The sequence below is a fragment of the Oscarella lobularis genome, chromosome 2, assembly GCF_947507565.1.
Source record: "Oscarella lobularis chromosome 2, ooOscLobu1.1, whole genome shotgun sequence".
Lineage (NCBI taxonomy): Eukaryota > Metazoa > Porifera > Homoscleromorpha > Homosclerophorida > Oscarellidae > Oscarella > Oscarella lobularis.
In genome coordinates, this window is record NC_089176.1 from 185,205 (window position 1) to 212,086 (window position 26,882).

At 48.9% G+C, this 26,882-nt stretch overlaps 5 protein-coding genes and 1 long non-coding RNA gene across 8 annotated transcripts in view; 1 reads left to right on the top strand and 5 right to left on the bottom strand.

The window, feature by feature from the left end:
* Positions 1-11,680, bottom strand: part of LOC136183533 (uncharacterized) — a 31,643-nt gene extending 19,963 nt beyond the window's left edge. For both annotated transcript variants that reach the window (XM_065970198.1, XM_065970197.1), the window contains exon 1: positions 1-11,680. This exon is cut by the window's left edge and continues 18,761 nt beyond it. In XM_065970198.1, coding sequence (XP_065826270.1) covers positions 1-11,313 — 11,313 coding nt within the window. In that variant the 5' untranslated portion in view covers positions 11,314-11,680.
* A 121-nt stretch (positions 11,681-11,801) lies between these two features.
* Positions 11,802-13,478, bottom strand: LOC136200054 (D-galactarolactone cycloisomerase-like). The gene is made up of 2 exons (XM_065990378.1): positions 12,920-13,478; positions 11,802-12,706 (listed from the first exon to the last, which is right to left on the bottom strand). Exons 1-2 carry the CDS (start codon positions 13,400-13,402, stop codon positions 11,969-11,971), a joined length of 1,221 nt encoding a protein of 406 aa, XP_065846450.1. The 5' UTR covers positions 13,403-13,478; the 3' UTR covers positions 11,802-11,968.
* A 3,770-nt stretch (positions 13,479-17,248) lies between these two features.
* Positions 17,249-20,097, bottom strand: LOC136200148 (uncharacterized). The gene is made up of 3 exons (XM_065990491.1): positions 19,313-20,097; positions 18,050-18,268; positions 17,249-17,987 (listed from the first exon to the last, which is right to left on the bottom strand). The coding sequence occupies exons 1-3, from the start codon at positions 19,374-19,376 to the stop codon at positions 17,365-17,367; spliced, it is 906 nt and encodes a 301-aa protein (XP_065846563.1). The 5' UTR covers positions 19,377-20,097; the 3' UTR covers positions 17,249-17,364.
* Positions 20,098-20,388: 291 nt separating this feature from the next.
* On the bottom strand, positions 20,389-21,729 carry LOC136183583 (uncharacterized). The gene is made up of 3 exons (XR_010669191.1): positions 21,632-21,729; positions 21,214-21,581; positions 20,389-21,153 (listed from the first exon to the last, which is right to left on the bottom strand). It is a non-coding gene; the product is annotated as an uncharacterized lncRNA (long non-coding RNA).
* Positions 21,730-22,230: 501 nt separating this feature from the next.
* On the bottom strand, positions 22,231-25,537 carry LOC136183576 (Bardet-Biedl syndrome 1 protein homolog). 2 transcript variants are annotated; one of them, XM_065970269.1, is made up of 21 exons: positions 25,384-25,535; positions 25,271-25,335; positions 25,181-25,215; positions 25,075-25,132; positions 24,925-25,014; positions 24,790-24,872; positions 24,701-24,742; positions 24,605-24,651; positions 24,513-24,548; positions 24,376-24,448; positions 24,137-24,268; positions 23,977-24,083; positions 23,803-23,923; positions 23,625-23,709; positions 23,497-23,570; positions 23,372-23,441; positions 23,167-23,325; positions 22,985-23,118; positions 22,794-22,928; positions 22,661-22,747; positions 22,231-22,611 (listed from the first exon to the last, which is right to left on the bottom strand). In XM_065970269.1, the coding sequence occupies exons 1-21, from the start codon at positions 25,416-25,418 to the stop codon at positions 22,525-22,527; spliced, it is 1,755 nt and encodes a 584-aa protein (XP_065826341.1). In that variant the 5' UTR covers positions 25,419-25,535; the 3' UTR covers positions 22,231-22,524. The 2 variants fall into 2 exon arrangements, with proteins under 2 accessions (XP_065826341.1, XP_065826340.1); XM_065970268.1 differs by having other exon boundaries at positions 22,985-23,325; positions 25,384-25,537.
* LOC136183580 (G patch domain and ankyrin repeat-containing protein 1 homolog) lies at positions 25,499-26,876 on the top strand. Its single transcript, XM_065970274.1, has 2 exons — positions 25,499-25,605; positions 25,652-26,876. Exons 1-2 carry the CDS (start codon positions 25,585-25,587, stop codon positions 26,771-26,773), a joined length of 1,143 nt encoding a protein of 380 aa, XP_065826346.1. The 5' UTR covers positions 25,499-25,584; the 3' UTR covers positions 26,774-26,876.
* Positions 26,877-26,882: the final 6 nt, after the last annotated feature.

Consider the following 26,882-nt stretch of genomic DNA (forward strand, 5'->3'; position numbering starts at 1 on the left):
GAGAGAAAAGCTACGAGAACCGGCGTCTTCGTAGTCGAGACTCCTTTGCACGGTGACGGCACCGGTTGTCGGGTCGACGGCGAAAAGCGAGTCCGCGTCCCCTGAAGTTAAATTGTACGTGATTGCTCCGTTGCGACCGTCGTCTAAGTCAGTTGCCGTGACGACGACGACCAGCGAGCCAAGTGGAGCGTCTTCGCGGATCGTCTTTGAGTAGATCAACTGATTAAAGACGGGTGAGTGATCGTTTATATCCGTGACGGAGACGATGATATTCGCGGGATTCGATGTGAGACTTGGGCTTCCCAAGTCTCGAGCTACAACAGTCAAATTGTAACGCGATTCGCTTTCGTAGTCCAACTGATCGCTCGTCGTGCTGATAAGTCCAGAGGACGAGTTTATAGCAAAAAATCCGGAACGATCACCGTCAACAATTTCGTAACGTATGTCGCTATTAGGCCCGGGACCGTCGTTGTCTGTAGCAACGACGGTAAGTACGGAACTATCTCCTGGGGCGTGTTCTTGAACGACTGCGTGATAAACTGATTTATCAAAAACGGGAGTATTGTCGTTGACGTCTTCTATTCGTACGACGACGCGTGTCAGCGACGACATGGACGGCGATGCTCCGTCGAACGCTAAAACCGTGACATTGAGCGCGCTCGCACTTTCAAAATCAAAGCTGGAATTTGTGAAAAGAACTCCAGACGTTGAATCGACGTAGAATCGATCCTTGCTGGTGAAGAGAGAATAGCGTACGACCCCGCCAACGCCAACGTCGACGTCGATCGCGTGAACGCGCACAACGGACGTCCCAAGCTGAGCGTCTTCCTTCACAGTTGCTTCATAAAGCAACCGATCGAAAATAGGTCTATTGTCATTTACGTCTGTAATAATGACAGTGACAGAAGCGTTGCTGGATAGCGAAGGGCTACCTCTGTCAGACGCTCTGACGGTGAAATTATAGGCGGGCGTCGTTTCTCTGTCAAAGGTTGTATTGACGTATAACAGGCCGAGAAAGCGGTCGATGTCAAATTTTCCGCTGATTCCAGTCACTGCGTACGTTATTTCCGCATTGGTGCCCAAATCTTGGTCAGTAGCGTTAACAGTGCCGAAGAGCGTTCCAACCGACGCGTTTTCAGAAACGTAAAAAGTATAGGACAAATTCGAAAAGACCGGGTAATGATCGTTGACATCTTCAACATAAACGAGAAGAGTCGCGTAGCCCGTTAAGGGATTGGCAGCACCGTCTACAGCAAGTAGCGTCACATTGTATACACCAGGGGTCAGTCGCCTCCTGACTGTCACTACTCCAGACGACGAGGCGATTTCGAAGGCATCTTCTGGCACGACTTTGTAACTGACTCTTCCCTTCTCTCCGACGTCTTCGTCTGTCGCAGCAACCGCAATCACGCGACTGCCTGAAGCCGCACTCTCGTTGATAAAAGCACTGTACGTAGACTGGTCAAAAACCGGCGCTATATCATTGGCGTCTTGCACACGAATTTCAACCGACACCGAGCTGCTCATCGCCGGAATTCCACCATCGACAGCCACGACTTCAATTTCGTAGAAAGATCTCGTTTCTCTATCTAATTTCTTGATGAGACTGATAGCGCCGGATGTTGCGTTGATAGAAAAAGTGTCATTATCAGCATCAGTCATAAAGTACGACAATTCGGCATTCGTTCCCTCATCCTGATCAAAAGCTCTAACGACGACGATATCGAATCCAATCGGTTCCGCTTCGGATACATTCACGTAGTAGCGATTTACTTCGAAAATCGGCGTTTCGTCGTTCTCGTCGTCAACGATTACCTTGAGCGCAAGAATTCCTTCGCGAGGCGGCGAACCTTCGTCGGACGCGACGATCAACAGAGGGTGCGAATCCGCTTCTTCGCGATCAAACACCGTCGCCGTGCTCAACAATCCCGTCGTTGCATTCAGTCGAAACTTGTTCGCATCAAGCGTGCTCCTCAGAAAATAGCGGAGTCGCTCCGCGTCGCCTTCGTCGGCATCGGTCGCCGTCAAAAAGGAGACGAAGGTGCCGGACGGCTGATTCTCGTCGACGGACACGGACAGAATAGCGGGACTAAATACAGGCGAGTTGTCGTTCACTTTGCGAATTTGAACGTAGGCCTCCGCAGGTTCGCTTACAAAATGAAGAAGATTTTGGACGGTTACCGCCACGCGACGACGGGACGTCGCATTCGGTTCGTTGGCCGAATTTTCGTAGAGCAAAGCTCTCAGCAATCGTGTGTAATTGTGTTTAGTGTTATCAGGAAGTGAGAAGTTGAAACATTGCCCTGAACATTCTCGTACGGTGACGACACTGCAGAGATGAACGTCTGCATTGCACTCGATCGTCTCGTTTGCGCCGTCGAGAGGATTCAGTATTTGTACTTGCAAGGAAGAGAAACAGTCTTTGTCGCAGGGGCTTAACAGAGAAGACGTTTTCGGGCTTGCAATCGGTACTCCCGTCGAGTTTTCCACAAACACCACTACGTAGTCGAAGCCGGCCGGCAAATCGCTGTCGAGAAACACCTCAGGACGCTCGTCAAATTGTACTTCGACGAACGCGAACGTCGGCACACTTCCGTTTCCCGGTTCATCAAACACTTGAAAAGAAATCGCCACTGTCTCTTTGGCGGGATTGTCTGCCGCGTTCGAAAAGCTCACGCCCAGCAACACTTGCTCGTATACCGTAGCCGGTTCGGCGATCGAGCCGCTGACGACGAGACTGCGATTGTCAGGACGGCTCGCAAATAGGCTCGTGTTTCGTAGATCGACGTCCAGACGACCGTCCGTGCTACCGTTCGTTATCTCAATTACCAATTTAGAAATATTGTCGCCGTTAATATCGAACAACGTGACGTCAGCGCTGACTAGAGCCACCGGCGGACCGTCTTCGCGAAAGACCGTGCGGTATGTTTGTTCGGCTGTGAGAGGACCGTTCAAGTCGAGGACTGGCGGAGAATTGACGTCGAGAAACGAAATGAAGCTCTGAGCCGGAAGGCTCATCTCCTCTTCGTCGTCAAAAGCACTAATTGCAATTATTCGCATGTTTGAGCTAGCCTGCGTTCCCAGAGCGTTGTCGTAAGTCGCCGATCTCAACACTGTTGTAAAATTCGAAGGCGAATCCGGTCCACGCAGAGACAGAACAACCAAAGATGAACTCGAGAAAGGTTGACTCTTGATGGCTGTGCCTGCAGTTGAAACACTGAGTAGCTCGTGACCTGGATCAAAGACGGGTTGTAGAACCACAGTGACTCGTGCCAATTTTTCGCTGTCGGAATCTGTCACCGTTAGTCGAGTGGGAGAACCGATAAATACCGGTCCAAACCCTTTTTCATATCCAACCGAAATGTCAACAGAAACGTCTCCGTTGAGTCGAACGATAGGAGGATCGTTGCTAATGGTTACGTCAATAGTGACATAAATCGCTGAACTGTTCTGTTTGCCATCGTTGACGACGACCTCCACTCGCCGCACACCCGGCGACGGTTCCTCTCTCAGATTGACGTAGGTGAAACTTCCAATAGCGACGCTGTAGGATGCAAGAGACGCTTGCCCGCTTAGTACGATTTCATGGCCAGAAGACGAAATTGTCGCATTCAGTAGAGATGAACTAGTCACGTTGAGAAATTCGTCACTTCCATCGCGAGGCGACAGCAGGGTGGCGTACGCCTCTGACATTAACTGAAAGTCAGGATCCGCATCTGTCAAGCGTAGATCCGACGGATTGATTAGTGGAATGGGGGCACTGTCTTCGTGGTAGGTAACAGAAGGACCGGTAAACTGTAATTCGGGAGCATTGTCGTTAACATCTTCGATTTCTAGCCTCAGAAAAGCAAACGCCGATCGGTTACCTTGACCAAGAGCCTGTATAGTGTACTCAACATACGGCTCGACGTTGTGATCAAGATCCTTTTCCAATCGCACAAAACCGGAAGAATTGACGCTGACGTCACTGGAACGGAGAACAAAAAGCTGTAAAGGCTCAGCAATATAGGTCGCATTTTCAGTACGATTATATCGGACGTTTCCCGGGCATGGGCATTGGAAATCATTCGCCTGTCTATCGTCCGGATCATAGGCCGAGACTTGAGCAATAACAGAGCCTACGGGCAAGTCTTCCGGAACTTTAACTAACACCGAAGGCGGATCAAACACAGGAGAGTTGTCGTCAACGTTAACAAGATGAACTGTAAGAGACTCGCGAGATACTCGCGATTTTCCGACGTTGTCATCGTAGGCGATCAGCTCCACGCACAAGCACGAACCCAGTTCAAAATCGAGGCTCCTCACCAGCAAAATTTCGCCGCTTACTTGATTCACAGAAAAGTATTGCGACGACGACGACGACGTGTTGGAAATCTCGTAACGGACGCGAGCGTTAGCGTCTCTATCTAACGCCGATACGACGAATAACGACGTTCCAACGGGTGTAGACTCAAGAACTTGAATATGATATGGAGCCCCAATAAATTCGGGTAAATTTTCGTCCACATCGATAACGTAGACGATTACCGTTGCATTGCTGGATCGCCTTTGTAAAGAGCCTTGATCGGAAGCTTGAACGATGAACGAGAAGTTTCGACGTAGTTCGTAGTCGAGACTCCGGCGAATCGACAACCTGCCGTCGACGAAAATTTCAAAAAACGACGACGATACGTTGTCTGTGTCCACGAGCGAGTACGACACTAGTCCATTTGTGCCAGAGTCGTCATCGGTTGCAAGAATTCGCGCTACAGTAAATCCCACCGGCTCCGATTCTCGAACAGATACCGTTATTTGCGAGCCGTTCGCGAACACGGGAGCGTATCTATTCTCGTCGACGTAAACGATGTCGACGCGACTTTCTACCGGTTCGCTATCGTCCAGTCCGTCGTTCGCCGTCACGCGAATTGCTCTCGCCAAAGACTGAGCCGGTTCGTCCGCTCGATTAATATATCGAAGCGAACGGAGTAGCGTCGTGAACGACGATAAGGGCGCGGGCGAAGAGAAGAAAAAGACGAAGGATAAAGACGTATTTCCTCCGCTTTCCGTTCGGTTCACAAGAACCGGCATCCCGTCAATTGTTCTCGCGTATTCGATCTCTTCCTGTCCTCTGTCAAGAACGTCCAGTATAGTCACTTCGAGATGGCTTAGCACTCGATTGTCGTCGTCGTATACAGTCGCCTCGGACGCGTTCACAATGCCAACGGCCGGTCCTTCCTCCGTAAACGTCGCCTCGAACCACAAGGCGGTCGCGTCTGACTGCAGTCGAACGACGGGAGGATCGTTCACCGCCTCGACGTTTACAGAGAAGGTCGCCTGTAGCGACGTAGCGTTGCCGTCGTCTGTTACCGTCATTCGCACTGTTCGACGACGAACGGTCGGATCACTGTCGTTGTTCACGTAGGAAATGTGCTGAAGAACGGCTACGTAGTCCAATAGTGGTGCCAATCCGTAAAACTCGATTTCAACGCTGCTGACAAAAGAAATTTGTATAGGTGATAGATTTGGTCCACGGTAGAGCAAATTCTCGTCTCCAAGGTCGAAAACGCTAACCAATTCGACTTGAGCTCGTCTTAGTTCGCGACTATCGACGTCAGTTATTGCCACGCCACTTGTGACAGAGACGAAATTCATTCCCTCAACGAATGTTGGCGTTTGAGAAATAGAATTCGTTATCATTGGTGCGTCGTTAACGGCAACGAAGTGAATTATGGCAAACACGCTCTCGCTGAGCTTCTCTCCGTCGCTCACCTGGACAGACACCAGGCGATCGACAGCTGAAGGATTTCCGGGCTTTGCGTTATTGTTCTCATAATAAATTGATTTTAGGGCCGTCTCGTAGTCGCTAAACGACGCTGCTCCAGTTAGACGCAACGTATGCATCAGTCCAATCCACGTGACGTTGATCGATGACGGCACAACGCCGACACCGAGAATTTCATTCGCTCCATCCGGAGCGACAACGATTTTTACTTCCGCGTAAAAGGCCAGCAAACTGTCCGTGTCGGTCAAACGCACTTCCGACGAATTCCTGATCAGCGATACGACACCGTCTCCTTCGACATAGACAGCAGTAACGTTGCCAATTGACGACAGTTTCAACTGAGGTCGATCATTGCGAGTGAGGACCAAAATCCGAATGTCAAAAGGATCGCTTACGTGTGCCCCATCGTCCACTGTGATCCGCACCACTCTTTCGCCACTGGTCGGCTCTTCCGCTGCGTTTTCGTACGTTAAGCTGTCGAGCACTTGTTTGAAACGCTCCGTCGGAGCGGGACCTTGGATGATGAGCGTTTTTCCAGCGGACGCGTTGACAGTGACGTTAGGTAGTTCTAAGGCAGAGAGCAACTCGTTGCCGTTGTCCAAACTGTTCCGAATAGCCACGCGAATCTGCTCGATTTCAAACGTGGGACTGTCTTCGTCGAAAAGGACGTATTCGGAAGAGGGAAGCAGGTGCACAGGCACGTCATCTTCCTCAAAAATGACAATATCCGACGTGATATTTCCTACGTCAAATAGAAACGGTTTCTCGTCGTTTTCATTGAGAAGATCAACGTCGACATTGACGGTGTCGTTCAGAGAAGGCAAACCGTCGTCAAAAGCGATAATTGTCAACGAATGACGAGGAACCGTTTCAAAATTCAGACGAGAAATCGTGTACAGCTCTCCTGACGTCTGATTCAAAGCAAAAGGAGATCCAGGCTTTGGCACGAGTTGATATGACACAAATCCGTTCTGTCCTTGATCGGGATCGACAGCTTGCACTCGTCCAAATGTTGTTCCAATGGACGTCGTTTCAGAAACGTCAAATTCGTAAGTAGCCGCAAGAAAACGAGGAGGGTTATCGTTAATATCTGTCACAAAGACGTCAATGTTAACTCGGTTTGCCAAGGATGAAAGTCCTTCGTCTCTCAGCTCGACGACCAGCGCATAGCTGGACACGTTCTCCCGATCCAGTAAGCGAGAAAGACGCAACTCGCCGGAGGTAAAATTCAATAAAAACGTATTGCCAACATTTCCGGAAACAAGTCGATAATTCACCGCACCATTAGATCCGAAATCGGCGTCTACGGCGCTAACAAGTCCGACAAGCGCTCCAACTTGGGCATCTTCTTTGATTTCGTACGAGGGAGAAGACAGAAGAACGGGCACATTGTCGTTCACGTCATCAACCATAACGCGAACTTGAACTTCAGACGAAAAAAACGGATGACCGCCGTCCGTTGCGCGCACCGTCAGCACGTACGACGACACGTTCTCGCGATCGAGAGACCGCGCCAGGCGCAGCGTCCCCGAAGTAGACGGAGAAAAGACGAACTGGCCAAAAGGATCGCCGTCGCTGACGGAGTAAAGAAGACGGGCATTCTGTCCCAAGTCGTTGTCCCGCGCTGATACTTGAACGACGAACGCTCCGGTCGAAGCGTCTTCTCGCACCGAGGCATTGTACGAAGATGCCGTAAAATTCGGAAAATGGTCGTTGGAGTCGAGCACGATAATTCGTAGAGTGACGTTCCGTTCCAGCGACGGATTGCCGCCGTCTCGAGCGACGACGTCCAGAAGGAACTCGTCCAGATACTCGCGATCCAAAGTAGTCCGAGTCAAATTGAGAAAAACGACTCCGCTAGCGGCGTCGACGGCAAAGAAGCTCGACTCTCCACGCAATTCGTAAGATATCGTTCCGTTCAAACCCGCGTCGCTATCCGACGCCGTTACCTGAGTCACAATAGTACCGTCTGTCGCGTTCTCGTACACGAAAGCAGTGAAAGCAGACTGATTGAATAAAGGCGGGTTGTCGTTGACGTCGGAGACGGTGACTTGCACAGTGACGATGCTTGACAGAACTGGAAACCCTGTATCAGAGGCACTAATATTAAAAACAAGCCGAGAAGTCGTCTCTCTATCGATCTTATTCTTGAGCGTCAACACTCCAGTGGTGCTATTGATCGAGACAGGAAGTCCAGCACCGGAAATTCCGTAAAGCACCGTCTCACCGTCCGCATCGTCGGCCGACACCTGCAATAGTGAAACGCCGGCTTGGTCGTCCTCAGAAATGACGATCTGATAGGCGGACTGATTAAATGTGGGACGAGCGTCATTTCCGTCTAAAATTCGAATCTGAGCTCGAGTTGTGTTGGACAGTCGAGGATTGCCACGATCAGACGCTTGAATTGTCAGATTGATTAAGGGAACGGCAAAGGCTTCAAAATTGAGCGAACGAGACGTGAATATCTCGCCTGTGACAGCGTCAATTGAGAAGAAATCGCCGCCAGAGAGAACGCTGTACTCGATTTCACTATTCACTCCAGCGTCGGCATCTTCAGCCAAAACCGTCATTACTGAAGTTAAACTAGGCTGATTCTCATACACTGATCCATTGTAGAATGTCGACTGAAAGACCGGCGAATTGTCGTTGACGTCGCCGACGAATACGCGCAGAGAAAGATCAGGAGAAGGGATGCCGGAGCCATCGGTTGCATTGATATCAAGTTCATACAACGAAACAGTTTCTCTGTCCAATTCTTCAATCAATTTGATTTCTCCACTCGCCCGATCAAGACTAAACGTTGACGTAGGCGTGATTAAACAATACGTGACAATAGCGTTGGATCCGGAGTCGGCATCTGAAGCGGAGATCGTCGCTACAACGCTTCCGACTATTTCTGTTTCAATGACATTGACTACTTGAGGATTGGGACGAAAGACAGGCGGATTATCGTTTTCGTCCAAAACGGTGACAAGAACAGTAGCAAAGCCTTTCAATTCGCCGTCTGAAGCTTCAACTGTCACATTGTACTCTGACGTTCGTTCATAATCAAGAGGAAGTAGAACAGAAAGATCGCCAGAAAGAAAACCGACATTGAATTCGGGAGAATGCACAAGAGGGGGGTAGAACACATGACGAAAAATGAAGCTGCTGTCAGCGTCTGTGGCAGTCAAGCGAAGCAAGTGGGTCCGAATCGCTGCATTTTCCGACACATTAACATAATAAATAGCCCGTTCGAAGCGAGGCTTATTGTCGTTCACGTCAACGACGACGACAGTGACAGACGTTGAATTTGCCAGAGGCGGAATCCCATTATCAATAGCCGTCACATTGAAACTATACTCCCGCTCCGTCTCGTAGTCTAAGGAGCCACTCAATGTCAGAGCTCCTGTACGAGAATCAATGAGGAAGTGATTGACGTCTCCGCTACTCGTGTACGTTATACGAGAATTGTTCGCAGTCGCATCGGCGTCCGTAGCGGTAACGTTCAAAAAATTGAATCCGGTCAGCGCGTTCTCTTCAACTTCTACTCGATACGAACTTCGCTGGAACATGGGACTGTTGTCATTCACGTCTTGGATTACAACAGTGTACGATCCTAGCGATTGGAATCGTGGATCCCACGTTAGCGTATCCATAAAAAGGCGAAACGTGTAATCGCCAAGCGACGGATCTTCCCGATCGAACACAGTCGTAGACACAATGAGATTCTCGGAGGGATCCGGAAACCGGAACCCGGCCGATGGTCGTTGACTAGCCATGAAAAATCTAACGCTCACTCCACCGACATCTTCATCCGTAACGCTCACCGACAGAAGCGACGAACCAACCGGCAAATTCTCGTCAAAATAAAACGTATAGCTCTCAGGCGGAACGAACACGGGCGCATTGTCGTCGACGTCCGTCACGTTCACGTGAACCAACGCCGCTCCCGTCAGCGACGGCGAACCGTGATCGCGACCGGTGACGGTGAGAAGATAGTATCCCTGCCTTTCCCGATCCAAACTCGTCGTCGTCGTCACGACGCCGGTATTGGAATGAACAGCAAATCGTCCGCCGCCGTCATCCGTCAGATCATACGTCACAAGCCGATTTCCAATCGGTCCCGCGTCTAAATCGTTTGCCGTCACAGTCACAACGGTGGTGCCGCTCGGACGATTTTCCGCCACCGTTGCGTAGTAATTCAAAACGTCAAATAGAGGAATTTCGTCGTTGACGTCGCCAATCGGCACGTGGACCGACGTTACTGCCGTCAAACCGCCGCCGTCCGTCGCCACGACGACGAATCGATGCTCGGTCGCATTTTCGTAGTTGAGCGCACGAGCGACGGCAATTTCTCCGTTGCTCGAATTGACGTCAAACGCGTCGACTCCGCCTTGAATAGAATAGGTGACGACGCCAAAGACACCCGCGTCCAAATCCGTCGCGGAAACGGTTAGAACAACCGTGCCAACTGTGCTATTCTCCGAAACAGCCGGCTGAACGAGATATCCAAACGGTGGAAACATCGGTAAGTTATCGTTCTCGTTAATAACGTCAATAAGAACGAGAGCTGTTCCCGTCAGGGGCGGCGTGCCGCCGTCTTCAGCGATGATACGCAAAGCGTAGGACGTTCGCGTTTCATAGTCCAATTGCTGAACGACAAGAAATCGACCGTCGTTATTATCAATATCGAAATCGTCCGATCCAATAGACGTCGAGTCGATGCTATAACGTATCGTCGCGTTGACGAGGTCGGGATCGGAAGCAGAAACGGTCAACACAACGACGTGCTGCGTGAGCGATTCCGAAACGTTGGCGCTATAGACGGCTCTCGCGAACGCCGGCGGATTGTCGTTGACGTCGAGAACGGTCACGTCGACGACGGCGAAATCGGTCCGGCATCCCGTTCGCGTTTCGACGGCGCCGACGGAGAGCGCGTACGCGTCGACGCGCTCGCGATCGAGCCGACGACGAATGGAAAGTTCTCTCGTCGACGAATTTATAGAGAATCGTTCGTCGTCGTTTCCACTCGACAAAGCGATAGTCGAAAGATTGAAAAATCTCGCTTTCGACGACGACGGCGTCACCGTCCCAATGACCGTCCCCGGCGACTCCGATTCGACGACGTCGATTGACGTCGACCGGTCGACGACGATGACGTCAGCATCGTCGACGACGTGAATCGTCACGTCGATCGATGAAGAATTTCCGTCCTGATCGGACGCTTCGACGTTGAGCGCATACGTGCCCCTATCGACGGCGGTGGGCGTTCGGACGACGGCGACTGCGTCGGAGTTGCCGTCGTCGCTCGAAATAGCAAAATAGGCGGAGCCGTTGCTTCGATTCGTCACTATTCGATACGTTATTGTGTCCGACGGCGAATCGGTTGCGTAGAGAACGAGCGCCGCGTCGCCTGGACGTAGAGCGTCGCTGACATAAGCGACGGGGCAGAACTTGTCGTCTTGGAACGTGGGGGCGTTTTGCTGCGCGGTCGAGATCGTGGAGAAGGTGAGTACGTGTAGTAGTAGCAAGACGGAGAGTTTCTGGACACCGGGATGTCCGAGACGCATCGTTACGGCGAAGTCGAAAGCGCGATAGTACTTTCTATGACGTAATTTGTTCGAGACGTGACGTTCTGATGTCTACTAATGGCCAATTGATCTCGAATTCGAAGAGACGATCGCCTGCTTTCGCGACTCGACTTGTCCGTCGCGCCAAATGCAGGCTGAAAACGCGGGGTGGTCGAGGGCGTGCAGCGTGCGAGTGGGAGAGCACGTAAAGTAGAGCACGCCGCCGCGCGGGGGAGAAATTCCTTGGCGGGAGGGGTCCCCGACGCAAGGAGAGTTTCTTCTTCTGTCGGATGTGGACTTGGGAAAGACGCGGACGCTTTTGGCATTGCTGCGGTGATCGACACGGCGAGTTACGCTCTCGAATATTCTTTTGCCAATCCGGGTATCTGAGACAGCGCGTTCCTGTGCCTCCCGCGGGACATTTAAAAAGTACTTTGCCGCGCGAGAATCGATGCGATTTAGTGAAGCAAACGCTTAGATTTCACGATCGAATTTGGCTGCCATCAATCCGATAACATCGTACAGTCCGGTACGTCTGCTCTACGAAACTCTCGAGAAATTATCCAAGCTTTTAATGTAACACAAAGTGTCGTTCTGTCTTCAAAATGTAGAAAAATTTCACTTAGATCACCAATTTAAGCTGCGCAATGTTCCCTTACGCTTCTTTCAGTCCTGCCTGACTCCATATCCCACTTTTTGCACTATCTCTAATTGGTGGATACCTAAGCAATGCCTCTTCATCTACGTCTACTCCCCACCCCGCGCCACTTGGCAGGTGAAAAACGCCGTCTTTCAGAAGCGGCACATTCGTGACAATATCGTCCTTCCAAGGCACGTCATCCACGTCTACCTCAAGCACCTTGAAATTGGGAATAGCGGCGCAGAAGTGAGCACAGATGGCCGTTCCAAGCCATCCGTGATAATTGTGAGCAGCGCAATTGATCTCATATATATCGCACAGTGAAGCCATCTTGCAACTCTCGTCGACCCCGTTCCACAACGGATCAATGATGCACACGTCGACCGCCTCCGCATGCAAGTATGGTAAGAGCTGCTTTCGTCCCATCACCGACTCAAGCGATGCAATTGGCATAGGCGCTCGGTTTCGAATACGCGCCAGTGCCTGGGGCGACTCAATGTCAAGTTCGAGCCAGTCGAGGCCGCGTCCGCCGAGAGCTTCAGGCGTGAGCGCGCCCGCTATTTGACAGAAGCCTTCCGTACGAAAATTGTAGTTAAGGTCAAGGCGCAGTCCGATGCCGTCGCCGCACGCCTGACGAAAAGTACGCATCTGCTTGACGAGCCTAGAAATAAATTGACCGCCGTCGTCAGGCACGTTAAGTTCGGGAGAGCCGACACCACCACCAAATCCCGGCATGTACAACTTGCCGTCAATCTTCAAAAAAAGGAAACGTGGCAATTATTCTACAATGAGTAGTATGAACGATCAATGTTGTAAAACGTTTAGCTAAAGAACATTGATTGTTATATGTAAGAAGACGTTATTATTACATACTATACGTAATAAAGAGCTGCACCTGAACGTGTTAGCCTTTGCTCAGATGCAGCTCTTTGCCACACATTACGTACATGTACATTTAGCACCAACCTCGCCAGACGGATCAAATTGAAAAATGTTGGTTTTGACAGCTCTGTGCCCAGACGCCTTGACCTCGTCGCAGAGAGACTTGACGTCGTCGAGAGAACGAAGAGGCGGCGTTTGCTTGCCGGTGTGCGGCGATCTGAGCATCTGGTGATAATTCAATCGAAAGCTGCCGCAGTGCGACCAATAGACCGGAATCTCGCTTCGGATCGGTCCACCAAAAAGACTGCAGACGGGGACCCCATAGGATTTGCCCACAATATCAAGGAGGGCGTTCTCGATCGCAGCGATCGCTTGATTAGCTATGCCACCCGCTACGTGACGCGTGTTTGCTCTTAGCTGAGCAATTATCTTGCTGAATGGCAGAGGGTTGAGGCCTATCGTAAGCGAGCCCAGCCACTCGATGACCTGAGCCACGCCCATGTTTCGTTCTTCTATATACTCCGACCAGCCCACGATTGGCTTGCGTTCGCCATTCGATGTGGTCATAAAACCCGTTGTGGATACTTTGACGAAGCAGAAGTTGCGGAAACCGGCTCCGCAGCGGCGAATCTCAACCGCTGTGATAACTAGGGGAGTAACCATAGCTTAATATCAACACCTGATCTCCGTTCAGATGGACGGAGACCCCCTTGACTACGATACAGCAAAGCGAAACGCTAGGGGGGTATCCAGAATAATGAGTTATAATTAGAGACTTTGCAGACTCCTATTGTTGGTAAATCGGACACTAGCCCAATAATGCCTCCTCTCCCTCCCACCAGCATTGAAACTCATCTCAAAGACCCTGACCTTTTATATTCTAAACGCAAGTTACATTAACTAAGTAAAGCGGAATGAATAACCACGGTCTTTGTGGGAGTGCATACAGTGACTACCTGGAGACTTACTGGTGACATGTCTGTGGCAAGTTAGTTAGTAATTTATTTCCTACAGGACGCTAACTACTTCTGGAGTCTGTTCTACGTTGGTCCACTTGTGTACGATGTAGCCTTGAGAGGGCGTTTTTTAATGTTTGTGCAGTTGTACGTTTTCACACAAAAGGTTTCTATGTACGAAGAGTGCGACAGTTGACAGGTGGCATCCAGGGCGTTTGACAGTGGAACTCGATATGTTTATTATATACACGTACGCTTGGCGTACAAAAGCAAACTATGCACAGCACCCTACGACTCTCTGTCTTATACACATCTGTATTCGTGAATCGAATCGACTTGAAACAATACTTTCCACCCAAGGTTCATGTCATCCGAATCGTTTTCGGGCGGAGCGGATGTGATGTGCATTTTCCCGCTTAGGCTGTCAAATTCGACGCCGTACCACTGGGCCTTGTTGCTGTGGTAAACAAAGCCGAATCTCTTTTTGTCACCACCTGTCTTCGGTTTTGACGGTAAATACTCTGACGGCAGCTCAAAGAGCAAACCGCAGTAGCCGCTTTCCGGGTCCGGAACTCGAAGAACTTGCGAGGCGACGCATCGTTCGTCCGATAGAGCGAGTTGGACTTGGTAGAGAGCCGACGGATCAAACGTCGTTTCGCAGTCGAGCGGCAGTTCGGCCCACGTGTTGGCCGATATGGACGGTGCCGAGAGCTTGCGACGGAGGGCGGAGTGCGTCTTCAGGCGACACGGCGAGTCAAATAGACGAGTAGTAGGGGTTTCGATTGCTGAGTTCATTGGGTATTGTTTGCGAGCTTGCAACACGTACTCTTCGGAGCCAAGAAGTTGAGTAACTGAGAGATGCTTCGCTTGAGTCTCTTATATCCTCTACGAGACGATGCCGCCCCCTTGCCTAGGTAAACAAGTGGTAGACTTCATTTAGCTCATTTAGCCGCGCCACTCCCGGTTGCTATATTGGCCTAATGCAATTCACCATCCTGCTCCGACAACCTCTAGCCAGACTGCGCGTCTGGCAATTTACCGCGACGATAACCAACAAGCGCTGTTGATATTACAAGATCCGCCCTGTAGAAGGCTACACGAGCGGCGAAAAACCCGGGTGAGTCGCCGGGAGGCCAGTCATCAATCTTCAAGGGAGAGTTCAGTGACAGCTACTTCCCCGGCCTCAAGGCGAATAATTCCGCTGTGGGTGACCTAATAGCTACGATCGATAGGTCGCTCTGTGTCGGAAGGGGCTTCCTCAATCCATCTCATTACGCTAACCAATGTTTGCTCTTTTCATTAGCCAGAAGGAGGCCAGACTACTGCGCACTCTGCCCGTGATTGATAAATCGACGATTTGGTCTTTAGAGAGCAGCTTAGACTTGCTAAGCGACATCTAAGCGCCGTCTATGGTTCTCGTCGTATAGGAGAACGATTCCTAAAGAGCGTCTGTAATACAACCGAGACTTCTCTCCGCGCCTCGCTACAGACTTGAAGTATGCACGCATGAATTACTTGTGGTCGGGTCGATGCATCCGCTTACGGTGAGCGGTTTGAAGGGATTCGTCTCGGAGCGTTGCGGCGAGCAACGCCAAACACGGAGGAAGTTCAACATTTGTGCGAGAAACGATAACTTTGGATGGCACGCGACCCTAATGCATTGACGCACGTTAGAGAGGCTTCGCGGGGCGGAACGATTCTTACTGTATTAGCTAGTACGTCAGACGACTAAAGGGCTTTGCTGCACGTGGACGACATCCGCTTGCACAAGTCCCGAAGGGCTCCAACCCGACTGTATTAGATTAACGAATTCGCGATTGCAAATTGCTCTAGCTTCTATTTTTGCCCAAAACGGCTCTTTACGACCCGAAGCCCGTCCTCTCGCGTCTCTTTTCTTATAATTTTGTCTCATGTACACCTCTCATGTATTTTGCACTCACCGCCAAGTGACGTATGGTAGAAGATCAATGCCGTTTAATTATCTAGCATAGAGATCTGTCTTCCTGCATGCAATCTTGTTGTCCCGCCGGCGGGCACCTTCCGGATGATACGTGCTGCACCTTTCGACTCCAGGCGCCGTAATAATTGAGCAGCAAAAAAGGGTTTCAGTGTCGCAGGTCCGCAATTCTGCGGCCTAAGCTAATAGCTGAACCGAGACAGATATTAGGCGACGGGAAGGGAGCTAGTTTGAACCTGATATAAAAGAGTCAGTCGTCTGCGCCGGATTAGGAACGTCACTGAGTGGGGCTTTTTTTAGGAGACGATCAGCCGCGTCGGGTCGTTTCTCTCTGAGCCGCTTCATTTATATATAGCCTATAGAGCAGACTTTCTAAGGCCGTTGCGCTTGTCTACAGGAGTAAAACGCGCATTGATTTGTCAGCTAGACGATCATTCGGTACAAGGAAAACAGTTGTGGCTGAATCTCAAGGACTTTAGCACGGGAGCGTAGCAGCCAATTTCCCAACCTCAAACATGCAAGCAATTACGGACAGGACATTGAGCTACTAAGCGAACACTATAAAGTGACTCTAAATTTAGCTTCTGCACGCAGTAAGAAAGCCGGCACTGATGCTGATATACGAACACCGCGAGCGCCGTGAACAGCTACTATACACACCTGCATGCACGGTGCACGCCGTTGCACTAGAGACTGCAAGTCTCACTTGCTAGATGAACTTCTTGTTTTGCCTCTTCGTGTGTTGTATAGCTGCTGCTGCTGCGTCTCCACTGATTCCTTTGGCTAGCGTTGGAGCGTCGGTAAGTCGTTCCGTTCCGCACCGATGAGAGGCATTGGAAAAGCTGATGAAGGCGCTACACTTACTTTCTTCCGGAGAGGGGGGGGGCTTCAAACCCGAAAAGCAACGTTTTTGTCTCTATTTGGCTTATTCGACGCTTCTTTGAAGTGAGAAGCCGGTCGAAAGGGCGTTAGTTGTGCCGGTAGCGCGCTTTATAAAACTCAAGCTCTAGCTCCAGGGCTCTAGCTCGTTTCACCACATCTATGGTTTCACCATCTATGGTTTCACAGTGCAGTAGCACACCGCGAGCGCGTTTCAACGTTAAATGTTTTCTTCATGCAGATGACAACCATTTATTCATTCTATATCAGGTGATGCTACTTTACGTAGTGGTGAACATTGAACGGCACATCACAGAATAATATAATAAAGTCTTGCAGACAAGTTCGGTCAGTAGCCAAAAAAATTTCCACTCGGCTATCTTTTAGAATTTTCGACTTTTACGCCGCATATTGCCGCAGTGGTATAATCCTCCCGGGGTTACAGATATTGATGAACGTTCACTCGGGGGTCCTTTAATTAAAAGAAATTTGCGAAATTTGGGCACTATCGCGACCCAGACATGTCTTACTAGTAAGTGAACACCATTAAGTGATTCAAAACCTGTACAGTGTAGTACGCCGCGAGTGCAGTTCGACGTGCGCAGATCACTAAGACGCGATTTATTGAATATTCATTCTATACCAGGTGATTCTATCAGAGGACACTTCACAGACTACACTTCACAGACTACAATCAGACGAGTTTGGTCAGTAGCTAACAAGCTTTCTCTGGGCTATCATTCGGAATTGTTGACCTTTTTGCATAGTGCCGAAGTGGCATGAAGTCCTTCCGGAAATACAGATATTGACGCTTCGCTCTTCGGTCCTCTAACAACGGACGCCTTAAATCGTATGGCAAAGCGCGAGCAAGGGATGGTATCACGTAGATTCAGACAAAAAGACTTTCGCGTAGTTGAAGAGAAATTCTCGCTAAGCGCGGACCGGGCATTGTCTTCTACCTTTCCCAACTGGACTAATTTGCGTGGAGGATCAGGAAGGCAGTGAGCATCTACGTTAATAGTGTAGACAATTCCAGCACCCGTTGTGCGAAGACTGAACATTATGAAGTTGTTGAGATCAGATCTGGTAAAGTAACCGACTTCGAAAGTTTCGCTATCCACTTCATCTTTCCGCCACCGGAGGGCGATGCTTATGCTTCTTCTAATTATTGGCAACATTCGACGGTTTCTTGTCAGTTGCATTGATCGCTTCTTGGGTGATGGAAAGGAAACGTATTTCATTTCTACCGTTCTTGTAGTGCTTGTGGTAATTTCTTGCTTCCAGCCAACCTTATTGTTAGGTCCAACGTTTTCGTAGGTACAGTCAGATCCATCCGAGGAAAAATGGCACTTGGTGATTACTACAGAAAACGAAACGAAATATATTTACAACATCACAAGGCACCGTGTATTATAGACGTACATTTACACGTTGGTGCGAACTGTCCCCATCGACCCCCACAGCAAATCCGTCTGCTGTGGCCTTTCAGCTTGAATCCCTTGTTGCACGCATAAGTCACAGTTGCCCCACTTGTGCTAATGGAAACGGTTCCGAACTCAGGTGCACTCAGTGACGGGCATCTCTGTTTGCGGTTTGAATATATCCTTCGGCCTCCATTTTTTCCTCCGCCTTTCCTTCGACCTATATAAAGAGAATCAGATCTGGTGCAACTCGCTGCACGAGCTGGCGGCCACGTATCACTATGATGTGACCGCACCAAGTGACGCAAGATAGGTGCGGAGGCTGCAGCGATCCCGGTAGAGCGAAATGCAGGGGGCATTTTCGTTCACCCAACAGACCGTTGCAACACGGATACTAGAGGAGAGGGATAGGAAACGCAATACATTGTGACGCAATATGCGTGTCACGGCCACGCCTCCTCATCTATTTGTGACTTCGATCAATTAACGTCCGATTTCTCCAAAACCGAAGGCTCTTCAGCCTTTGAGGGAGCTTGATAAGGTTATGAAATGCCTAAGTAATGCTACCGACAGTCGTTTTAAGCAATCGATGCTTTCCTAAAGATGATTTCGGCCCGTTTCTTTTCAGCACGTGATCAACGTGACTTTGTGCATTTTTCACGACCGTTTTACAGGTTTTTAGAATCCCAACGTACATTCAAATCGTAGACTATAAACGTCGAAGTGCAACTGTCTTACCCAAGATCATCTGTGATTTCCAATAGCCAAAAAGGAGACGATTTTGTGACCTGCTAAGAGTGTAGCGTGCTACAAAACCGTCTCGCTTTTGATAATAGGGAATCGTAGATAATCTTGGGTGAGGCAGTTGCACTTTGACGTCTATAGTCTACATCTATAGTCTACAATTTGAATGTACTTTGGGGTTCTGAAAACCTGTAGAATGGTCATGACAAAAGCACAAAGTCACGTTGATCGCGTTCTGGAAAGAAACGGGCTGAAATCACCTTAAGACAGGCATCGACTGCAAAAAACGACAATCGGAGGCATTACTACGGCATTTCGTAACCTTGCCAAGTTAATTCTAAGGCTAGAGAGCCTTCGGATTTGGAGAAATCGGGTATTATTTGAGCGAGGTCACAAACGGGTGAGGGGGCGTGCCCGTGACACGCATGCTGCGTCACAATGTACAGTACCTTGCGTGCGTTTCCTATCCCTCTCCTCTAGTATCCGGTGGTTGCAACAGGTTGCAACATGTAGCGCTTACGTGCTGCGATTGACGTAAGACAGACAAGAGTGAGCAACAGAAGAGAAAATAGAGAGGTTCTCATTTCGCGCGATGTCTTGTTCCTTGTGTGGCTCGAGTCTGTCTAACCGTTGACTTTCGCAGAGAATTTATAAGAGAGAGAGCCGACAGTTCCATCCGCTCATTATTAGGCATGATACGCAGTGGAACACAGGTGGGGCGCCCCGACTATGAATCATGTGCGGAACGCAACAAAATCGCAGTGCGCGTAATAGAGAGGAGCGAATAATTCTAAAAAGTATACGTGGTTAATTAATTAAACACGAATTTGCGCAAAAAATTTATATATGTCAGTTCCATATAAGCATCCTCTTATAAACAAACATAAGAATTGTACGCAGGTGGAACACTCTGACTATGAATCACGTGCTAAATCTGGACTTTCCCCAATTCGCGGATACCAGCTGCAAATGATACTCGCTCGTGTTTCTGCGAGCTGAGCGAAACAGGCGTTGGGACACAATTATAAGAGCAATTAGTCTTAGGGGAAAGGTTCGTCGAATTTCGCGCAATCTAACTGAAGCGATTCCGCGACTTGGACAGGATCTTGTTTTGAGCTTCTTCTGCACTAACATTATTAGTGAACACCCCTACAGTAGTACTGGTACTCTAGTACGCCGCGAGTGCGGTTCGATGTCTAGAGTTTCTGCGAAACAGGCACTGGCGCGGTGGTTTTACAGCGTTTCTATGACCGATAAACATTTTAAACGCAAGTAATGTTGCTGACACTGGCTGAGATCAACCAAAGGACGGCAGAATCCGGCAGACTCGGAGAACGGTAAATGATCTAGCGCGCGCTTCGAGTCACAAGAACTTGGACCTCGGTTCGTAATTGTTCGTCGTCGTTTTCGACGATTTTCGCTTTCTAGTTGTCTGTCTTCTGAACAAGCCGCTGCTTTTATACCAAAACGTTGTACTTTTAAAAGAAATTTGCGAAATTTGGGCACTACCGCGACCCAGACATGTCTCACTAGTAAGTGAACACCATTAAGTGATTCAAAACTGGTAGTACGCCGCGAGTGCAGTTCGACGTGCGCAGATCACTAAGAAGCGATTTATTGAATATTCATTCTATACCAGGTGATTCTATTATATCTAATAGTGAACATCAGAGGACACTTCACAGACTACAATCAGACGAGTTTGGTCAGTAGCCAACAAGCTTTCCCTGGGCTATCAGTTGGAATTGTTGACCTCTTCGCATAGTGCCGAAGTGGCATGAAGTCCTTGCGGAAATACAGATATTGACGCTTCGCTCTTCGGTCCGCTAACAACGGTCGCCTTAAATCGTACGGCAAAGAGCGAGCAAGAGATAGCATCACGTAGATTCAGACAAACAGACTTTCGCCTAGTTGAAACGAAAGCCACGCTAAACGACTGAGTATGGTCGTCTACGTTTCCCAACTGGACTAATTTGCGTGGAGGATCAGGACGGCAGTGAGCATCTACGTTAATATGGTAGACAATTCCAGCACCCGTTGTGCGAAGATTGAACATTAGGAAGTTGTTGAGATCAGATCTGGTAAAGTAACCGACTTCGAAAGTTTCGCTATCGATATTCACTTGACTTCCCAGCCACCGGAGGACGATGCTTATTCTTCTTCTCGAAAATGTTGGCAACGTTCGACGCTTTCTTGTCAGTTGCATTGATCGCTTCTTGCGTGATGGAAAGGAAACGTATTTCATTTCTACCGTTCTTGTAGTGCTTGTGGTAATTTCTTGCTTCCAGCCAACCTTATTGTTAGGTCCAACGTTTTCGTAGGTACAGTCAAATCCATCCGAGGCAAAGTTGCACTCGATGACTAGAGAAAACGGATATAATTACCAACATTTACACACGGTACTCGGTGTTATAGACGTACATTCACACGTTACGCTGGACAGTAGCCACTGACCAAGACAGCAAAACCGGAATGGTTTGCCTTGCAGCTTGTATCCCTTGTTGCACTTATAACTCGCATAAGCGTATCCTTCTTTCCAGCCTGGACGAACAGTAACGGTTCCAAATTCAGGTGATTGCAGTGGCGGGCAGGCGGCTACATAAAGAAAGAATCAGACTTGTGCAACTCGTCGCACGAGCTGGGGCCAAGTATCATCGTGACGTGACAGCAATTTGTGAGCGGAATATAGTCACAGGTTGGCGCAGAGGAGCGGCTAAGCTACAAACGAGTGCCCCTGTGTGTCATTATAAAGAAGAGCTTCGGCTGTGTTCACCAGCAACAATATTTGTCTAAGAAACCACCAGTGACGCAGGGCATGTTCTTCATTCACCTAACAGACCGTTGCAACGGTGGTTTTTGTCTTGTAGCTATTCGCTTACAACCCGCCCTCAGTTCCCCGACGCGTATAGCAGTTGATTTGTTCGTCACGCGCGCGCGCGCGCGAACCAGGCTTACTTGCGAAGACAATTGACGCGAGGCAGACGAGATTGAAGGCGAGCGACAGAATAGCAAATGAAGCGGTTCCCATTCCCATGCCGTCCGGTCGTGTTCCTTGCGCGGCTCCGAGAGTCTGTCTGATCGTGGTGACGTGCGCAGAGAATTTATACAAAACAGCTTGACCCCTGGCTCTATGGGCGCAGCATGAAATTAGAACGCCCCAGGAAGAGTTTACCCTAACTCAATCGGGCCGTGTGCTCGTACGAGGTCGCAGAAGCGGATCTGAAACCGTTTAATTTATACGGATTCCTTGATCGGAGCTTCTGATATTCAACCTCTGAGCTTTGTCGTTGCTGACCCTTTTTTGCGGTGGACTTCGTGTCCATTAAGCTATGTTTCCTTAGTCTCATTTATGTGTACATGGAGTTCTTTTTCCCATGACCTGTAACACATGTACGATTGTCATGCGCAAAACAGGGCTGGAAACGACGACAAAACGCGTTAGGCCGGCAAACATCTGCGTCGACGATTTCATAGAAAAATAATAGGAGGACACTTCCTATGAATTTCCTTCCTGAGGTCAAGATCTATGGTAACGGACCAGCTCGTCACGAAGGACGTGCATCTACTGGGTTCCTCACATCCTCTGAACAGAATGTGAGGCTATTTCCAGCACGAATCACTATTTTTGTCCCTAACACTCGTCAATTGGCAAGTCGAATGCCTTTGTAGGTCTGGTTCACACTAAAAATCACCGTATAGCGTCAAGGGTATCCGCAGCGACGGAATTGTCAATCACACGACAACGACACTCTCGCTAACCGGCATACTAATTGTAGCTGATATGAGGGGAACGCTCGATTCTTCCCTAACAACAAATACCTAGAAAAGGACACATATTTAGATAAACGGTCAATCCATCTGGACGCACCTTGACCGAATCCGCCACTCCTACATCACTGTAGCAATGTATCAACGTTTCAAAAGAATAAGGTAGAGAAGGCACGAGAAAGGGAACCTAAAAAAATTCCTCGCATGCCATCTCCTCCATTTTTCGAACTCACCTTTATGATTGGTCGCGAAAACGAATAGAGATTGACGTCGTATTTGAAAACGAGAAGAAGTTTCATCATCGATTTCGACGAAGACGTATTCTGTATTTCGACGGTCATTTTGAAAAGAGGACCGATCCCGTGAACCTGAAAATAAAAATAAATACACGGCCACGTGCCGTCGCCTTCGGATTCGTTCGCACTTTGGCGTGCAGTCTCAAAGGCTCGGTGGCGGACGTCGAAACGGGATTGAGACTCGTCTTCACCGACTTCACGTACGTACGTGCCGTCTCGAGTTTCAGACGATACAGATCGTGCTGAAATGCTCTATGCATAGCTAAAGAAGCAACAGCGCGTAAAGGAATCGTTCTTATTATTGCCCTGCCTGTTGCGTGCTCTCGTTCGCGGTGAATCTGATCGACAGCAACTTTCGTCTTTTTTGGCACGTCGAGTTTCGTTGACTGAGCCGCGGGCGGTCCGGGCGCCTGTTCCTTTGCCTCGAACTCCGCTGTTCTCTTGAGAAGTCGAACCACGAGTCCGCCACCTGGTAAAAGACATCAAAAAAAAATCGGCGGGATGCATGGGGCAACTTTTTGTGGTGAGAATGAGAGCGCCCTCCTCACGACCAAATCTGCCAAATTTCATAGCCGTAACGGAGTCCTTTTACGAAACAAAATGAGAAAATAAAATAGATATGATATGTATTTTAACGTACCTCCTCTTGAAACTTATTCACGAGATGACGATCTTTATAAAGACGAACTTCTCCATTGGCCAAAGAAACCAAAACTAGAAGAATCAAGCATCTGACCAACGTATCGGAAAATAATAATCAAAACCCACCCGCTCTAAAGCCTTTGGCTTTGTGATCCATCAACGCCATAGCCATGATATCCTCAGGCATGGTAACAGACCACAATCTCTTTCCCTGCATTGAAAAAGAATATCAGAAAGACTCGTACAGTCATTACGGCACCCCTAACTAATTAATTATTTATTGAACAGGATACCACTTCATTACCTTCAAAGTATAGCAATTCAACGTTCGATCCATGCAACCAACCGCTATGCTCTTCTCCAGCTTTTCCAATCCCACTGGCTGTGACGTCAGTTCTATGCAGCTCTTAGGTGATTTACCTCCCCTACAAGGAGTCCTCTAAAAAGAGAGTAACGTAGCCAATTAGACGACGCTTACTTTCTCAGCGTGTAAATATTTCCATCGCGACACGAGACAATGATTCGAAACTCCACCTCAAATAAGCCAGAAATTCGGAGAAAAACAGGCACGCTAGGGACAGACATCTAAAGACGAAGGAACGTCAAACACGTGGAAGAGGTCGGAAACGATAGCAAACTTTTGCTAAAATTGTAAAGGCTTGTGGATCGAGGACAAAGATTTCGGCTGCTTCAGTGCCCAAGACCAGGCAGCTAACAGACTGGTCTTCCGAATGGGTCTTCTTCATTGTACCAATGCATGTAATGACAGTCTAATCAAAAGAAATCTATTGGCCCATTATTATTATGTAGAACATTTAATTAATTGATTCTATGGGTGCAGACAAACTGTGTTGCATTTGACCCTCCCACTCATTACTTGGATTTTCAAAGGAGCGTGCTTGTATTGATTAGCGAACGCTTCAAAGTCTTCTGGATCCAACTGAAGAAACCTAAATAAGAGGAGCGCCAACGGAAGAACGTGCTTTAAAGACGGTCACGTGTGCACTAACATACCGCAGAGATCGCACCGATAAATTTCCTCCAGATACACTTGAAGAAACACGGCTCAAGAAGCCAATCGATTAGGTCAGATTAAAAGAACGTACTCGATTGCGTCAAGAGTTTCCCGCATTGCAGTCACATCTATTATACCCTAATGGAAAATATACGCCAAAGCCATTGGAATATATACATTGACTTGCCTCTTTATATTGGTCCCACGCTTCTTTTTCCTTTACATTGACCTGCGAGAATAAAATGTTTAAACATACCCCATTGTTTTGCTACTAACCGGTAATGGCGGCACAGTAAATTTAAAATATGGCCTCAAATTCTTATATATGTAGATAAAAGGACCGGAAGCAACGGCCACAGCTAAATTTTCAAAAACTCATGTGCCTGTACAGAGAAAACGGTAAGATTGTACCCGGTACTCTCGGCTCGTTTTCATCCATGTAAAACGTGCAGACGCCCGTGGGAAGATCAACTATGGCACTCTCCATGTGAAGAGACGTTCCTAGAAGAAGAAAAAAATCGAAAACTCGTGACTAGACTCTCTAGAGGCATCTGGCTCTACCTTTGAAAACCTTCAATTTCATATCGTAGCTTCCTGTTCCAAGATCAGCGACCAATAGCTGGAGAAATAAAATTTCAACGGTTGATGATTCTCCAGGATTTTGTACCTTGTGATCGCCATCGGCTTGCAAGTCTGCCAATCCTAATCAAAATCACTCCCAATGTCGTTCAAACGTGCCATTTGCGAGCGAATTTACCCAAGCAGGAGGTGAACGTGTAGAGAGATGCGACTGGATCGCGATAGGCGGATAGCCAGTACGAACTGAAACGCTAGTAGCGGTTAAAGCCTTGCAGTGCATCAACTGATTACCTTTCCTCGCCTGAAGGACTTTCGCTAAGGGCCATTCTCGCTCATGTTTTGTTATGCCGAACGCACGCTAAGCGAAAAAGGGCGTTGGCGCGTTTTGGCGCGTTGGTCTGTAGAACTTTCTTGATCGATGAATGTTCTATCGTCAGGAAAACGTTATATGCAGACAATGTGTAACCGAAAGTACTGTCTGAGAAGAGCGAAATGACGCGGAATCGGAGAACGGTACGTTATAGCGCGCGCTTACAGCACCTGAGTAAGTCCCGGACAGGTTTCGCCGTTTTTCGACGATTTCAGCTTCTCTCGTTGTCCATTTCTATCAAAAGCGAGAAACGGATTGCTTTTGTTACTGCAAGGTCGCAGATCAAAAGAAATGTCGCGATATTTGAGCAATCCGGTGACTTTCGTCAAATCCGGTTCCGAAACGGCATCGGAAATCAGCGAAACAAAGCCGACAAGTCTCAGCGGAGAAGAAGCGAAGTCGTTCTACGAAGAAATAGCATCGATGCCGTCAGAAAATCGAACAAACAATCGTTCCCGAACAAACGAACGTCGTCGCCACCGAAAAAGAGTCTCGCCAACGTTGAGCGTCGACGAAGCGCGCAAGCAGCTCTTCCACGGCAGCCAAAACGGCTCTCTTCCCCAAGTCGAGTCGGCCCTGGCGAGCGGTTCGTGCAGCATTCGCGACGTGGACGCCTTCGCTTGGACGCCGCTCATGTGTGCCGCCTATGGTGGCCACGCCCACGTCGTGCGTTACCTCCTCGCATTTGACGGCGACGGCGAAGCGCTGCGTATATCCGATCGACGAGGCCGCACGGCGGTCGATTTGGCTAGATTGGGAAATCGGAGCAACGTCGTGGCAATATTGGAGGACAAAGAAAAAGAGAAGGAGACGGAAGAAACTCCTTCTCTTGATATGGATATGGATAATTCAGCATTATCGGTGGTGTGGTGCAAAGACTGCGAGATGGACGTGAAAGATTCGTCGCATCGGAGACATCGTACGACGACGCTGCATCAGTTCTCGTCGCGAAAGGACGATTTGTCCACTTCCGCTTCGTCCAGCTACTATCCGCACCATCGATCGACTCCTGCCTATAAGATTATGCTCAATCACGGTTGGACAGATGATCGAGGTCTCGGCTCAGATGGCAGAGGACGCCTCCAACCTGTTAAGACGGTATTGAAACGAGATCGGATTGGGCTGGGTGGGCCTGCTGGCCCCGCGCGCGTAACTCACTTCAGTTCATTTGATGCCGGTGCTGTTGGTGATCGACGGCTTCAAGTTTCACCTGTTGAGCACGTGACGACAATGAGAGATGTCGTGCGTGAGAGAAGTAGAGAGAAGCAAATTGAGAAAAGGTTTCGCCGATTATTTCATGAGCATATTTAGGAGGATCGAGTATCTTATTTGAGATGTGGCTCTATTTTTCGTCTCTATATAATTTTTTCGTAATTACCTTAATTAAATGGGAGTGTGTCTGTGCGCTTTTGTAAACGGT